We start from the raw sequence: 18,271 nt of genomic DNA on the forward strand, positions 1-18,271 counted from the left end.
ACATGCATCACGAGAAAACGGCTGAAGAGAATTTAATGAAAATCGGAATGTACAGTCGGGTGATGAACCGCTACAATCTAGGCTATAATTATTGTAATCACGCTGAGTGAAATGGTAGTTTAAGGGAAGGTCTGAAATGTAATTCTCAAATAAGTTATTTATGTTATTAGTGGTCGTATCGATACTACATAACTAACATAACTTTAGTTATGTCGTAAGTTAGTAGTAGTTATGTAAGAAGTTATTAAATTTCCGATCACTTATGTCTTATACGTTGTTACCGTACCGCATATAATCGGAGATTTTCATGAATTTGGATTTTTGTTACTAAGTCCAAATCAGCGCCGAGTCACGAGAAAATGGGTAAACAGAATTTAGTGAAAATCGGTATGTAAAATCTGAGAATAAGGAACTACAGTCTACGATATAAATAATTTTGTAAGACACCCTAATATCACAGAGTCGAAAGAAAACTAATGTGAAGGCCTGCAATATAGAAAGCTCATAAACTTTATCAACAATAACATTACATTGACCATTGTTTGTTGTGATGTGCTTTTTGTCTTCTGTTTCCTCTCATCCCCGATAGATAGGATTACTGCAGCGTACCGAAGTTTTTTTAAAATTTGCTTGACGTCGCACCGACACAGGTAGGTCTTATGGCGACGATGGGATAGGAAATGAATAGTGGTGTGAAGGAAGCGGCCTTGGCTTTAAGGTACAGCCTGGTGTGACTGGTGTGAAAATGGGAAACCACGGAATACCATCTCTCTTTTTTTTTGCTTAACGTCGCACCGACACAGATATGTCTTATGGCGACGATGGGATAGGTCTAGGAAGTGGAAGGAAGCGGCCGTGGCTTTAATGAAGGTACAGTCCCGGCATTTGCCCGGTGTGAAAATGGGAAACCACGGAAAACCACCGTCAGAGCTGCCGACAGTGGGGTTCGAAGCCACTATCTCCTGAATACCGTCTTCAGGGTTGCCGGCAGTGGGGTTCGAATCCACTATCTCCCGGATGCAAGCTCACAGCTGCGCGCCCCTAACCACACGGCCAACTCGCCTGGTCGTACCGACTGTAACAGCCTACCTGTATACTGGCGGGAAGTAGCTGGGGTGTAAGATAACTTTCTTCTTTAGCATGCCATTCCTCTGGTTCATACATTTTCTGATATATCTGGTACGTAACACACTGGTTCATCATAGTATTCGAGCTATACAAACCCTACTCTGAGCCACTGATTGGAATGAGTAGTGTGCATATTTAACGGAATAATGACAGAGGAGTGTTCACGGCATTCTGCGGCCTGGTTATTCCAGCTCTGGGACTTTGGTCTCTTAGATCGGCACCGTAGTACTGTTCGTTGAAAGTGAGAAAGTGTGCGGTTTTTTTTTTATTTGATCGAGTATTTTATATGATAACATTCCTTTCAATCGCTACATTCCTACTGACGTTTTTGTAATGACCTATGTTGAATTCGGTTAGGAAAACCACCAAGTCAGTCTTTCTGAGAATCCCGTAGCGAAGCACGGGTACATCAGCTAGTATATATATATGTGTCTTTAAGAATTTTGGTTATGCTTGTGTTTCTTTATGTTATGACAAGTTGAAACCCTTCAAGATCAATTTATTCTTAAGGACTTTTAGTGTGGTGTTTTTTCCTAGAGCATTTCTATAAACTTATATTCTAATTCAAGACTGGAGAAGGCTCAATAGGGCTAAAATATGTACACACACATGTATGAACGTGCACACATGTACAAACACACCCCTACCCCCTGCCTCTTGATGCATGCTACTGCATCATCACCTTCATTCTACTTGTTTCTAGAATGGTATCTCTCCCCTTTCGCCCCTACCAATACGTCACACTAATTTCCTAAAATAATTACCAAGTTTAAACTAAATCCAGAGACCTTTGTATACACATATTTACAAGACCTTAAATAAATAACAGCGAATCTTCTAAAATAATTGCCGAGGTCAAACTAAGTCTAGACATTTATATACACATGTTATACAGAGAGGACCTTACATCCTTGAGGTCATTAGGGCACGTCTTATTTTAGAGGCAGGTGAATGAAGAAGGTCCACTGATCCACCCACCTCATTCAGGAATTTTAATGCCCCCAGCAACCATGAGTTTACCTGAGCCACAATTCTCACTTTTGGCAGATGAAAAATATACCTTTGCCTAGTACTGCGGTGAGCAACATGTAATGGAATGAACTCCAGCAATGAAGAACAATCCACTCTATTCGTCAGACATTTATAAAGAAAGAGAACATTGGCAGATCTGTGGAGTGAATGCAATGTCCTCATACTCATGGTCTCACAAAAAAAAAAAAAAACTTAGGGCCAGTTCTACCATCTGCTGGTAAAGTGGCTGGCAGCTGTCCGGGAGGTAAACTAGCTGGGGGTGTAAATCGGCTGGTACTTTGGCTTGCATGCAGCCACCTCCGCACGAGCGCTAGGTGGCTACCCGGAGCTAGACACCGATATACGAAGTTGGCTAGATTGATTTTCAGCGACTTCTCGCTTTCGAGTGTGGTGCTATCTATCACCAGATGTATGAAACTCATTTCAATTGTCTTATTTTCCTGTGCTTGCATCTGCTGATTATCACCAAAAAGCCTAATAAGGGGAATCTTAAGAGTTATGGACAACGATTTATGTCAAGCTTTCGTGATTTTAAACTATGAGCTTCAAAATCAATACCTAATTGGGATTAAAATCTCGAGATTACATTTTCTTACGCCAGTTATAACCTGTCTGTAAGGCAGCAATTTTGGAAAGTATTCTAGTAGTAGATTGGTCAAGTCGCTCGCTCCGTAATAGAAGGTACGCAGGTTTTCATCGTATTCTAATTTGCATTTAAAAATTTATTTTCGTTCCCTGCCGTTGTTCTTAACTCTCTTTTACGCGCTTCCATTTATGTATATACACACACATCTTCCTTGCAGACTTATTGCCTTTGGCATTCTATCTGCAGGCTTCTGTGAATTGATTAAGTATCTCCACGATGCTCTATTAGCAACTAGCTCTGTGACCTCGTTTAGTTCCACATACTTCCATTTATTGATAATGCATTTCATTCTAATGTTTAACTTTATGAAGATAAAGTTGGAAGGTACTGTAAATGTAAAGAACTAATCGGGGTAAATATCCATTCATAGGAAGAGGAATTCAGGAATGGAATAGTTTCCAATTTCTTCGAAATCATTTACAAGAAGACTATGTAAACAACTGATAGGGAATCTGCTACCTGGGCGACAGTCCTATATGCTATTAATCGTAACATTACTTTCTATATAAGTAGCACACATACCGGTATAAAGCAATTTCCTAGTAGACATAATACTGTGATTAAACATTTCAATGAAATATATTATTAACAAAAGGACGTATGAAAAGAAAATACAGATTAACACAACGCTGATAATGGAAATAAAAAAAGATTTGTCATAATAAAGACTCAAACCTGCATACCTCGTATTAGGATAATTTGGATACATACAATAAGTTATACCTTGTGTCTGAAAACTGAAAAAGTAGAAAATTAAAGCCCATTTGAAATGACTTCCATATAGATTTCGATTTTATATCCTTTTAAAGTTTCTTTATGAAAGCTCGACGTATAAAATGTATTCCCTACGCTACCGATAAGTGAGGTTGGTGTGACCGTTGCAACTCAAGGGAAGCATTAATGTTCAAAATCCTGCAATACAATATCGATCACTGTTACAGTATCATGCTTTTTTCCAGTATACTATGCTAATTTAAGTTGTATGTCACCAGAAATACAGTTAATAATGTTGTGATCCCATCCTCGTCCCTCCGCGTTGCCCTCCTTTTCTTCTTGTTTATTTTCAAACTGTGTTCATTTATCTCGTTCCGTTGAGGTTTGCAGTTTGCTATGTCCTTTTGAATGCCTCAACTAATATAACATTTTGTAAATGGTCTAGGGGTTTCTTGTAAATACATTATTTCTATTCAAAACTTTGTTCTTATACTATACCATGTCATGGAATGTTGAGTTTTGTTCTGATTATCTTTGAAGTAGAAAGAATATATAGTCTTGGTTAAACTTTATTATTATTATTATTATTATTATTATTATTATTATTATTATTATTATTATTATTATTATTATTATTATTCCTTCCACTGACCTCTCATTGGTCCCAGCCTGTTTCTTATCAGACAGCTTGCCAATATATCTTTAAATAATTATCACATCATGTGGATTGCTACCTTCTACGAACTGCTGCATATTGAAACATGTTTGATTCCATGTACACTCACAATCGTAACAGTAGCTGATCCATTTCATGAACCTTATTTGGACTCTTTCCAAGTTTCGTATTAAATACTGCTGAGAAGGTAGCCACATCTCACAAAAAAAATTTTAACAATGGCCTGATTAGAGTCCGAAACAAAGTTATCAAAGTTCTGGGACTAATAAATTCAGCGCAGTTTCTTTTCAGAAAGCCAAGTAATTTAAACCTTTTCCTAGAAACCTGGTCTAAATGTTTCTCGAAGGGAATACCGTAACAGTTTGAAAGTGTCATACCAAGATCATTTATTTCATTCACACGAGTTATTTGAGAATTGCATAAGTGGTAAATGTAATTTACTGGTTCCAACTTATGCAAAAATGTAACTGCATTGCATTTTGAAGTATCCAAATTAAGTAGCCACTTTTGACACCAGTTACTTCGGAGGTTTAAGTCAGACTGTAGCAACTTACAGTCCAACTCACTATTTACCATCATGACATTTTCAGACCATCAGCATAGAGAAGGCAATTACTATTTTGTACAACTGTTGTCGTATCATTTATGAATATGACAAAGAAATGGGGACCCAATAAAGGGCCTTGGGGGACACTGGAAGTAGGGTGGTACAGCTTTTGACATACTACCATCAGATTTTACTGTGTAAACACTGTTAGTAAGATAGCTTAAAATCTGCTCCAAAGCACTTCCTCCTATTCCATATGCTGACAATTTGATGAGCAGAGCATCATATTGAACCGAACCAAAGTGTTTGGAAAAGTCCATGTAAACAACATCTACAAGTTCCCTCCTATCCAGGGATTCTGAAATGAAACTGATACACACTGCCATATTGGACACGGTACAGCGTTTCGGTATGAAACCACGCTGAGCTATATTAATATACTGCGAAACTGAACCATACAATCTGTTATACACTATCTTCTCTGCTCCTTTGAATTCAGGAACAGTAACACAACAGGCCTATGGTTATCAAACACCATTTTGTCTCCTTTCTTGAACACTGGTATGACGTAACCTTTCTTCCACTCACGGGGAAAACACCCTGACGAGAATGGCATACATATTAATTATTATAAGTGGCCTACCTAGCTCAGATGTACATTCTTTCAAAATTGCAGGTACAGTATATCATCTGGACCAAAGGATTTGGAGGTATCCAAAGGTGCAAGAAATTAAGATATCTCCTGCAGGAGAGGTCACTATTGAGATGAAGTGGACAGATTACACTCTGCAGCACGTGAGTGATACTTTTCAAACGTATCTGCAAAACTGTCCAAGATGTTCCTTTTGTCCTGTAATTCTTTCCTGTTCTGAAGCATAGTGGATGGCAGGCTTGATGACCTCCATTTGTTGTTCACAAAATTCCAAAAACTCTTCGGGTTGGCAGCTAATTTCGATTCCACCAAAGTTACATCATTTCTGTATTTTTTGAGCTGAAGACGCTTAAATTCACCGTGTATGGTCAAAAATTGCATGTAATCATTACTTTGTCCAGTTTTAACTTCCTTGCCAATCCTGCTGCCTTCTCCTACACACTGTCTGTGATACCATGCTGGTTCAAGAGGAGGGAGCTCTATTGTCCTTTAGCCTCCATCATGTTGGTTCTTTACAGCATTATTGTCCACCATGACAACTTTTGGAGAGACTTCTCCTTATTTTATACCAGCCTTTTGAAGCTAGTACTTCAAATTTAGGCTATTTTTGAGTCTTATCGCTTCACCATACTTTCTATATGCCTACACTTGATATGTAAGGGATGTATGGTCCAAGCTCAATCCATGTACCTCTGAATTGTTATTCTTAAATTTTCATCCTTTTTCTTCATATTGTGTGTTTCATGGTGTGGGTTATGGTAGTCACATCCTAGTTTGTGAACTATGGGCAATGGCTGAGTGGCCTAGTACGTGGTCCTAAGAGTTGGGATACCAGTTACTATGGAATGGAAGTGGGCATCTCGGATATATTCTGAGTCATGGCCCTTGTTGTGCTCAGGTGGCTAAGTCTATACAATCCACCAATGGTACCTAAACCGTTAGAAGAGAGATTCACACTGGGGCTATGCGTAATTAAGGGTAGCATCCTGCTTCACAGATTTTCACCGAGCATGCTCAGAACATTAAGCAAGCCTCGGACCAAAGGGAGTAACAGAATCCCACTTCCATTTGACAGGTGAGGGACTCCTTGGAACAAACTTGGTGAACAAATGAAATTCAATGGGGAGCTATCAATATTAATGGGCTTATGAAAGAAAGAAAGAAAGAAAGAAAGAAAGAAAGAAAGAAAGAAAGAAAGTAGAAATGGTTGAAAGGGCAAAAGGGATGCGTCTCGATGTGTTAGGAGTAAATTATATTCAGGTAACAGGAGATAACAAGGAAGAAATAGGAGATTATAAAGTGAATTGATGGGTGTTAAAAAAAGGGAATGGCAGAGTGTGGAATAGGACTGTTCAACAGGAATACCACTACGCCAAACAGTTTCTATTCAGCACGTAAGTGAATGAACGATGTGGGTAAATTTAGCAGTTGGAGGAATTAGGACGAGAACTGTCACAGTGTATTCACCATGTGACGGTGCAGATGAGGATCAAGTTGACAAGTTTCATGAAGCAGTGAGTGACATTGTAGTAAGAGTCAACAGCAAGGATAGGATAGTGCTAATGGGCAATTTCAATGCAAGAATTGGGAATAGAACTGTAAGATACAAAAGAGTGATTGGTAAATGTAGGGAAGATATGGAAGATATAAGGAATGAGAAGCACCTGCTGGACTTCCGTGCTAGTATGGGATTAGCAGTTACGAATACACTCTTCCAGCATAAGGATATTCACTGCTACATATGAAAGGGTATGGGCACTTGATCCATAACAGACTATATCTTAACAGACTCTGAATTCAGCAAATCTGTCAGGAACGTGCAAATTTTCTGGGACTTTTCAATGACACAGACCACTATCTGATCTGTAGTGAACTATGTATCTCTAGATCTACGATAGAGAAAATGAAATCTGTCTGCAGAACAATAAGGGTAGAAAATCTCCAGGAGGAGGAAATTAGAAGTAGGCCTACATGGATACAGTATGATTAGTGAAAAGTTCCAAATAACGGATAGTAAGCAGGTTCAGGATATAGAAATAGAATGGGTGGCATACAGGGATGCTGTAGTGGTAACAGCAAGGGAATGCATAGGAACACTGTGTGTAAAGATGGGAAAAGGCAAACATCTTGGTGGAATGATGAAGTGAGAGCAGCTTCTAAACATAAAAAGAAGGCATATCTGAAATGGCTCCAAAAAAGGACTGATACAGACAGGGAATTGTATGTAGATGAAAGAAACAGAGAAAAAAAAAAATTTTAAAAAACAGGTCTTAAAGCCAAGAAGAAGTCATGGGAAGATTTTGGTAATAACCTGGAAAGGCTGGGTCAAGCAGCAGGGAAACCTTTCTGGATAGTAATAAAAGAATCTTTGGAAGGGAGGGAAAAAGGAAATTAATAGTGTTTCAGGTAAAGGTGAACTCACAATCACTGAACAGATAGAAGGAATATTTTGAAAATCATCTTAACGTAAAAGGAAATCTTCCCAGTGACGTCGTTAACAACTGAGCTCATTCTGAGAAGAACAATGATGTTGGTGAAATTACACTTGAGGAAGTGGAAAGGATGATAAATACCGGTAAATTCCACTGCCATAAAGCAACAGGAACACATGAAATTAGACCTGAAATGGTGAAATACAGTGGGAAAGCAGGGATGAAATGGCTTCATCTATATATATAAAATAAGAGCTTTGTCTGTACATGGCCCAGAATTAAAAAATAAAAAAATAAAAAAATATGGTATTTCTGTATCAGTCCTGTCCACAATAACAAGGAAATGCACTTTTTAATTTTTTGTTAACTCTGTTTGTTTGTTTGTTTGTTTGTTTTTTTGTACGCACATAACCAGATATGCCAACTTTCAAGAAAAGTCGTTTGTAATGCAGCCGTTCGGGCTCGGGGTGGGAGGCGGGTGAGGCGGCTGTAGAATTATTTTTTTCCCGAGATCTTACTAACTTACATATCATTGAAAAATCAATGAACAACATAGAATTCAACCAGATATTCAAAGAATGGCATATAAAGAGTGTATGACTCTTACCTGCTAGAATAACAGGTGATCTGCAGTACATATCTGAGTGGAGGTTGAAGGATCATTTCTTTTGTTGAGTACTGTAGTTGCTCCCTTAGCAGCTTGTAGTTGCTGTTTGGTAAACGTACACTGGCGACATGCTTTTCCTTTTGATATCATGTGCATCCTCTGCGCTAACAGAGCACTTAACAGTTCGGTGTTCATATTAGCACGGAACTCACTCCTGTTCTTCCTCACCATGCAAAACTGAAAAATCGCGGCTACACACACTACAAAACACGTGTGAATGAGATTTTGAAGAACGCAGTAAACAGAGCCATTCTTTCGCATATTCCTCCCTAAATTCTGAACTCCTTTTGGTTTATTACTAGCATCACTGATCACGGTAACGTCACCACACGTATTTTCCTCCACAAGAAATCGCTTCATTATTTCAAACCTTTCACATTTTGTAACATACGATTAGCATATATCCTACAAGACGAATATATGTGAATTTGGCAACCAAAATCGAAATAAATACTTCAGTCACGCACACAGTATCCACAATGAAACGGAGTTTGTCACCACTTTGCCGCCAAAACAAAGACAAAAGAACTCGCATACTTGCATGGAAGAATGGTCAAGCGATAAACAGAGACAACAACTCCGCAAGATATACTACTTCACAGGTGCCTATTTTTCCGGTACTGGAAGCACACACTGTGTTCGGCGCGTGGAAACTCGAAATATTCTTAAACGAGGGACAGGAAAGGGGTATAAATTATTACTGAGAAATTTGAAAATAATATTCTGAGAACACAAGCTGTGATGGCATTCCTTGTGTATCCTTTTGAACACTTCATTCACTTAGATTTAAAAATCAACAAAAAATCGTAATTTGTGGTGTGTGATTCGTAAAGGCGTACTTGTGATGGGTAATTCGTAATTATTATGATTGAATCGTAATGGTTGGCATCTCTGCATCACGAGAAAATGGCTGAAGAGAATTTAATGAAAATCAGTATGTAAAGTCTGGGAATGAGCCAATACAATCTAGGCTATAAATAATTTTATTCACGCTAAGTGAAATGATAGTTTAGGGGAAGGCCCAAAATTGAATTCTCAAATATTTGAGTTTTTAGTGGTCCTATCGATAAATACTACATAATCAAAGTTATACAGAATTAAATTTTTGAACATTTATGTCTGATACATTTCTACCGTACCGCCTATGATATCAGAGATACTCATTAATTTCGCAAGTCCATATCAACACCGAGCCACGAATAAATGGGTAAACAGAATTTAATGAAAATCAGTATATAAAGCCAGGATATAAGGAACTACAGTCTGGGCTATAAATTAATTTTTATCACATTGGATGAAGTGGCAGTTTAGGGGAAGGAACCTAAAATTTAATTTAATACCTATGTTATTTGTCCTATCGAAAAGTACTACATAACAAAAGTTATAGCGAATACAATTTATAATCATTTATGTCTTATTCAGTTTTACCATACCGACTATGATAAAAGTGGTGGTGATGGTGGTGGTGATTATTGTTTTAAGAGGAAGTACAACTAGGCAACCATCCTCTATATAACACTAGCCTAAGAGAGAAAAAATGGAAGGGGTCCGACACTTCGAAAAATGAAGGTATCGGCGTAAGAAAGACAAAGGCGACGAAGGGTATGAAAATGAAAGACTCCCTATACTTCCATACACAATAATGTCAGAGTCAGAAAAGAACAAGAGTTGATTGACCAAAGGAGATCATAAAGGAACGATCGTTTGAAGAATTAGACAAGAGGGAGTTATGAAAGACAGGAAGACTCCCTTTACATTACATGCCCTAATATCACAGAGTCGGAAGGAAACTAAATGTAAAGACCTAAAATATCCAAAGCTCATAAAATGGATCAAAAATAACAATACATGGACCATTGCTTTTTGTGATATGCTTTCTCTCTTCTCATGCTACTCATCTCCAATAGATGGGAGTACTGCTGCGTATGGAGTATAACAACCTCCCTGAATATTAGCGGAAAGTAGCTGGGGAATTGGATAACTTTCTTTTTTAGTATGCCATTCTTCAGGTTCATAAATTTTCTGATACTACTGGTACATAACACACTGGTTCATTATAGTATTCCAGCTACTGTATCCCTACTCTAAGACACTGACTGGAATGAGCAGTGCACATAGTTGACAGAATAATGGCAGGGGTATGTACACCGCTGTCTACGGCCTAGTCATTCCAGCTTGGGAACTTTGAACTGTTAGATTGGCAGCATAGTATTGTTCGTTAAAAGTGAAAAAAAGTCTGGTTTTTTCATTTGATCGAGTATTCACATGATAGCATTGCTTTCAAGTGCAACATTCCTACTGACTTCATTGTAATGACCTATGTTGATTTCAGTTGGGAAAAGCACAAGGACAGTCTTTCTGGGGATGTAAAAAGGCAGGTGGAGAATGAGTGTCTGCCATTATAATGGAAACTGCCCAACTTGATTGACTCGCAGTAGGGGAGTGGGACTACCATCATAATGAATATTCCCCTAATTAATTATAACTGATAGTAGGCAAGAGAGCCTGCTATTACAATGAAAATTCCCTAATCCCGTTTTTACATGAGAAAAGACATATGGTGACTTTCCCGTCGTGTTTCTGGGTAACGTTAAGAGTTGTGCAATTTAATATGATCATACAACGTGTAGCACTACTTAATATAGAATTCTGTATACAATGCAGAATTCTGTAGAGAAGCACAGGTACACCAGCTAGTAAAGTAATAAGATTAGCATGGAGTGTTAGTAAGGTACCTTCTGATTGGACAAAAGCAGTAATTGCACCTATCTACAAGCAATGGAACAGGAAGGATTACAACAACTATTGAGATAACTCATTGATCAGTATACAAGCAAGGTGTTCACTGGGATTTTGGAAGGGAGGGTGCAATCAGTGGTTGAGAGTAAGTTGGACGAAAGCCAGAGTGGTTTCAGACCAGAGAGGGGCTGTCAGGATCAGATGTTCAGTATGCACCTCGTAATTGACAAATGCTACGAGAGGAACAGACAGTTATGTATGTTTTGCAGATCTAGAGAAGGCATATGACAGGGTACCAAGGGAAAAGATATTCGTCATACTACGGGACTATGGGATTAAAGGTACATTATTAAAATCAACCAAAGGCATTTATATTGACAATTGGGCTGCAGTGAGAATTGATGGTAGAATGAGTTCTTGGTTCAAGGTACTTACAGGGGTTAGACAAGGCTGTAATCTTTCACCTTTGCTGTTCGTAGTTTACATGGATCATCTGCTGAAAGGTATAAAATGGCAGGGAGGGATTCAGGTAGGTGGAAATGTAGTAAGCAGTCTGGCATATGCTGACGACTTGGTCTTAATGGCAGATTGTGCCGAAAGCCTACAGTCTAATCTCTTGGAACTTGAAAATATGTGCAATGAGTATGGTATGAAAATTAGCCTCTTGAAGACTAAATTGATGTCAGTAGGTAAGAAATCCAAGAGAACTGAATGTAAGATTGGTGATACAAGGCTAGAACAGGTAGATAATTTCAAGTATTTAGGATGTGTGTTCTCCCAGGATGGTAATATAGTGAGATTGAATCAAGGTGCAGTAAAGTTAATGCAGTGAACTCCCAGTTGCGATCAACAGTATTCAGTAGCAAGGAAGTCAGCTCACAAACAAAATTATCTTCACATCGGTCTATTTTCAGACCAAGTTTGCCTTACGGGAGCGAAAGCTGGGTGGACTCAGGATATCTTATTCATAAGTTAGAAGTAACAGACATGAAAAGAGTGAGAATGATTGCTGGTATGAACAGGTGGGAATGATGGCAAGAGGGTACTCGGAATGAGGAGATATGGGCTAAGTTAGGAATAAACTCAATGGTTAAAGCTGTACGCATAAACCAGCTTTGGTGGTGAGGTCATGTGAGGCGAATGGAGGAGGATAGGTTACCTAGGAGAATAATGGACTCTTATGGACTATAAGTGAAGTAGAGGGAGACCAAGATGATGGTTAGACTTAGTTTCTAACAATTTAAAGATAAGAGGTATAGAACTAAATAAGGCCACAGCACTAGTTGCAAACAGAGGATTGTGGCGACATTTAGTAAATTCACAGAGGCTTGCAGACTGAACAATGAAAGGCACAACGGTCTATAATGATGTATGTATGTATGTATGTATGTATTAAAATCAATCAAAGGCATTTATGTTGACAATTGGACTGAATTGATAATTGATGGTAGAATGTGTTCTTGGTTCAAGGTACTTACAGTGGTTAGGTAAGGCTGTAATCTTTCACCTTTGTTGTTCATAGTTTATATGGTTCATCTGCTGAAAGGTGTTAAGTGGCAGGAAGGGATTCAGTTAAGTGAAAATGTGGCCTATGCTGATAACTTGGTCTTAATAGCAGATTGTGCCAAAAGCCTGCAGTCTAATATCTTGGAACTTTAACCTTTTCCGGTCTATCGCCGAAATGACCTCGACATCATGCTTTATTGCAACTGGTCCAACGTCGAGGTCACCTCAACATTATGTTTTGTTCTACCTGTGAAGTTATTTATTGAAATTCTTTGACCTGATTGGGGTCGATCGATATCCCTGGAGTTTCTAGAGCAAATTTTTATGCACAAAGGAAGCCATTCTGTTATCACCATGGAAATAATACGAGATATACGTAGCCGTGTGTAGTCATGGTTACCCGCGGCCTGTCAGCTGTTTACATTGAGTAGTGCTGCACACATGTTGTACTAGGCATTTATCTGTGAATACGATTTGTCTCGGTTGAATTTTTTATATAAAAGCAGAAAATATGAATGAGGAAATACGTATCACGTTTATTCAGACAGAAGTGACGATGATTACTTATTTGAATTGGACAAAGAGTTTAAAGAACTGCCAAGTGAAGATGAAGGTGTAGTGAACTCCAGCATTGCATGTTGTCAATTTTTCGTGGTAAGGCACAAAGGATACAATGTATCCACAAAGAGAGTGCACCAGAATATACTGTACACCCGGAGCCCCTACTTAGTCGGTTTCTTGGGGTTAAGTTATAAAGGATATTCTTCCCCTGAAACTAACAACAGATTTGTCAACTGACAAGTTTGGCCCAGGTATGAAATATTCCCTACATTTACTGTCAACATATTTTAGAAAATTACAGACTTTGAGTTCTGCTTCTAAGACTGGTACCTTGACTTTGAGTGTTCTCTAAATGGAGCATTCAAAATATTTGTAAAAAATGTTTCCTAGTGAAAATTTCACAGAAGAAAGGCACACAACAAACAAATTCTTTAGACCAGTAATCTTTTATATCTGGCAAATGAGACATTAGACTTTTGTGCAAAGCTGTAAATAACTCACTAAGGTTAATATGACTAGATAAAAATGTACAAAACTAATTTGGATAAGACTGCTGGAACATGTGACAGAAAATTGGACTGCAGAAGGTTAAAAGATAGGTGCAATGAGTATGGTAAAAAAATTAACCTTTCCAAGAATAATTGATGTCAACACGTAAGAAATCCAAGAGAAATGAATATAAGATTGGGGATACAAAGCTGGAACAGGTGGATAATTTCAAGAATTTAGGATGCGTATTCTCCCAAGATGGTAGTATAGTAAGTGAGATTGAATCAAGTTGCAGTAAAACTTTTTTTTTTTTTTTTGCTAGGGGCTTTACGTTGCACCGACACAGATAGGTCTTATGGCGACGATGGGACAGGAAAGGCCTAGGAGTTGGAAGGAAGCGGCCGTGGCCTTAATTAAGGTACAGCCCCAGCATTTGCCTGGTGTGAAAATGGGAAACCACGGAAAACCATCTTCAGGGTTGCCGATAGTGGGATTCGAACCTACTATCTCCCGGATGCAAGCTCACAGCCGCGCGCCTCTACGCGCTCGGCCAACTCGCCCGGTACAGTAAAACTAATGCAGCGAGTTTGCAGTTGCGATCAACAGTATTCAGTAAGAAGGAAGTCAGCTGCAGGACAAAATTATCTTTACAACGGTCTGTTTTCAGACCAACTTTGGTTTACGGGAGTGAAAGCTGAGTGGACTCAGGATATCTTATTCAGACATGAAAGTAGCAAGAATGATTACTGGTATAAACAGGTGGGAACACCGAGCTCGATAGCTGCAGTCGCTTAAGTGCAGCCAGTATCCAGTCACCGGGAGATAGTGGGTTCGAGCCCCGCTGTCGGCAGCCCTGAAGATGGTTTTCCGTGGTTTCCCATTTTCACACCAGGCAAATGCCGGGGCTGTACCTTCGTTAAGGCCACGGCCAATTCCTTCCAATCCCTAGGCCTTTCCTATCCCATCGTCACCATAAGACATATCTGTGTCGGTGCGACGTAAAGCAAATAGAAAAAAAACAGGTGGAACAATGGCAGGAGGGTACTCGGAATGAAGAGATAAGGCTAAGTTAGGAATGAACTCGATGGATGAAGCTGTACACAGAAACTAGCTTCAGTGTCCGACTCGTTGGCTGAACGGTCAGCATACTGGCCTTCGGTTCAGAGGGTCCCGGGTTCGATTCCCGGCCGGGTCAGGGATTTTAACCTTAATTGGTTAATTCCAGTGGCATGGGGGCTGGGTGTATGTGTTGTCTTCATCATCATTTCATCCTCATCACGACACGCAGGTCGCCTACAGGCGTCAAATAGAAAGACCTGCACCTGGCGAGCCGAACCCGTCCTGGGATATCCCGGCACTAAAAATCATACGACATTTCATTTTCACTGGCTTCAGTGGTCGGATCATTCAAGGCAAATAGAGGAGGATAGGTTACCTAAGATAATAATGGACTCAGTTATGGAGGGTACGAGAAGTAGAGAGGGACCAAGACGATGATGGTTAGAGTCAGTTTTTAACGATTTAAGGATAAGAGGTATAGAACTAAATGAGGCCACATAATTAGTTAAAAGTAGAGGATTCTGACAGCGTTAGTAAATTCACAGAGGCTTGCAGACTGAACAATGAAAGCATAACAGTCTATAATGAAGATATATAATGTTCTTCATCCTGCAGCTTTTCGATGCCTTTCGAACTGTTGTTTACCTAAATACAAAGTATGTTACAAGTGTTATTATTTTTTTAATATCCGCCTATTCAATACAAAGAGATCTTTTTTAGAAATTATATATTATTATAAAATGTTAAGGGACATGTTTCACCCATATTAAGGGCATCATCAGCCTCAAACTCAAACCTGTATGGTGAAAAATCAGGATCCTGATTGCTCTTAGAAATTATAAAAAGAGGATATCAATGTAGGTGTCTGTCCAAACATAAAAAAATTATTAGAATGTCCTTGGCTAAAATCGCAGTATCAAGCTGCATGTCAAAAGTTCACACAATTATACTTTCCGGAGCATTGAGTCAATGCACCCAAAAAAAACTTGTTAGGGGTAGAGCAATAAACAGCTCAATCTTTATAATGAAACAGAAATGTGCCTCCTTGAATACTCCTGTTAGAGGATAAGAAAAAGCAAAGCTGATAGACTGTTAAAGATGGCAATTTCGTATGTTGTGATAAGACAACAGCCCTCTTAAGTGAAAGTCGAATGCGTTACGATAAGATAACAGTCTTCCTTAAGTAGTTGTGGGAGTAAGGAAAAAAACAATCGGTTGTCTATAGGCGTATTTATCTTGCTTAAAGGAGCGAAAGTTGAAGGTATATCGAGACTGATAGAGTTCTTTGGTGTGAAGTCTATAACAAGAGGAGAGTGAATGCTTAGGAAAGGTATTTTTTAAGAGTATGTGGGTTTAAAACAAGAAAAAAACATGGAAAATGTATAAAACACTTACCCTTTCGTCTGTAAAAATGTAAATCAGTTATGGAAAGGTTAGTTGAAGAAAAACGTTATGTGTAGGTTCATTTATTTCTTTGACTGTTATAGTGTTAAACAGTTGCTATGGTAGCGTTGAATGACTGACAATTGTGCTTCTAGTATAGCATCGATGTGAGATTGGCGGAGGAGGGTGTGGTGGAGGGGAGGGGGTACGCGGGGCATTGAGTTTGTGTGTTGTTGGTTGCGAGAGATTTGTATGGTCGGACAGGGAGGGAGTCGTGCTGGGTTGCGGGAGAATTGCGGGGGCGGACATGAAGGGAGTCAAGTTAGTTAAAGTAGTGGAGGTTCTAGAAGATGTCAATTGAAGATTTTTAAGAATGTAGTTTTGTTTTGAATTTAGAGTTTGCAATAATTTGGGTAAACTTTCGTACAATGGATTCTTGACTTCAATGAAGTCATTGAGGTTTAGCTTTTTGTTGTGGTATTGGTCCAAAATTTTATAGATGGTCTCAAGTTCATTCATCAACTTTCCTTTGTCTACTCTTTTAATAATAATTTTACGTACATTTCAATACGGACCTAACATGAGAATTATAACCTGTAATGTTGTTTACCTTTCGTGCCCAATATAGAGTGTGTTCTGAATTGCCAACTAGTGTCGTGAATCTATGATGTGCTTATTTATATTCCTTGCATCATGGGACTATTTATAGAATTTCATCAGGTTGGTTTTAACATCTGTCATGGCTCAGAAGCGGACAGTGGATTTTATTACTTTTCTTCATTTTCTTTATCATGATTGTATCTACTGTTTTATATGATGTTACTATCCTTTCATGCAAGTAGTTTTCTTAATACTCTCTTGTGTATTCAAGTAAAAGAACGAAATTCATCCCTCTATTTATAGGCAATTTTAAAGTCGTGAATTTCATCAGTACCTGATACTTATATTGCAAATATTTTGAGGTCGAACGCATAATTTTGCAGTCTAAGTTGTCAAACACGAAGGATCGTTTATGGCTGTGAAAAAAATTAACCTTTCTATTCGTCAGTGGTATAACCTCTTTTTGATTTGGAAGTTTAGCTTTGCCGATCCTGACTTCTAACAGGATGATTCTCATTGACCGATCCAAAAGTTATTACAGCAATCATTAAACTCTTCATTAGCCCCAGTTTGAGGTTAAGGGCATCTCATGAAAATTTGTAATGTATGTTATTTGTTACAAGGAACCATTCCAGATTTTCTATGTCTCAAGGAAAATTAACAAAAAAGGGTAATAACTTACCTGCTGCCTAGCAACGTTACGAGGAGGTTTAACAACTGAATCCACATAGGCCAACTTGGTTTTTCTGATCGGTGCAGTTTTAGCTATTTGTGACTGTTGAATATTTGTAGTAAGAGCTTTCAACTTTGCTTCACGTTCCTCCAGACAGCGCTAGAAAAAATATACATTCGTAATTATAAATCAGCAAAACAATATTATAAATAATCAAAAGATTGGATATTTTAATTTTGATTTCATAACGGAAGAACTAAATTCAAAATAAAAACAATCATTTCATATATTTAATTTATCTTCAACAAATGGTAAGTTATTTACAATTAGAATTTCTATTTTAATCTACAATCAGGCAAGACCTCATTTCTCCAAGTTCTTAGAATCTTAAAACTATAAACTCTAGAAAAAAATCTCATTGCAGTCATAAATTGTCAAACTGTCAAAATAAATCCAGTATCAGTTATAATGAAGACTGGAAATATAACAAACAATATCACAATTATTTATGTATATTTTACATGCAAATCATTTCAATTCAAAAGTGGGCAAATTCTTGTACTTTTTACAAACTGTACAACTGTGTTACATAATTCATGAAATGAGCAAAATTCTGCACAATTCACAAAATGATAAGTAATATTTCTGTCTCATTCACAAACTGTGTGGCAGGCTACACATCATCCATGCACACTCTGTTGTTGATGGAGGTGGTTCAATAGGCATTAGTGCCGTGCATTGTTCGAACTTGAGACGGGTAACCTAGA

At 38.3% G+C, this 18,271-nt stretch overlaps 1 protein-coding gene across 1 annotated transcript in view; it reads right to left on the reverse strand.

The window, feature by feature from the left end:
• The window catches only part of EloA (elongin A), a 249,003-nt gene that overhangs the window by 61,338 nt on the left and 169,394 nt on the right, over positions 1-18,271 (reverse strand). The window contains exon 7 of the mRNA XM_067149784.2: positions 17,514-17,663. Coding sequence (XP_067005885.2) covers positions 17,514-17,663 — 150 coding nt within the window. The remainder of the gene's footprint in view (positions 1-17,513; positions 17,664-18,271) is intronic.

Source organism: Anabrus simplex, chromosome 1 (assembly GCF_040414725.1).
Source record: "Anabrus simplex isolate iqAnaSimp1 chromosome 1, ASM4041472v1, whole genome shotgun sequence".
NCBI classification, from domain to species: Eukaryota; Metazoa; Arthropoda; class Insecta; order Orthoptera; family Tettigoniidae; genus Anabrus; species Anabrus simplex.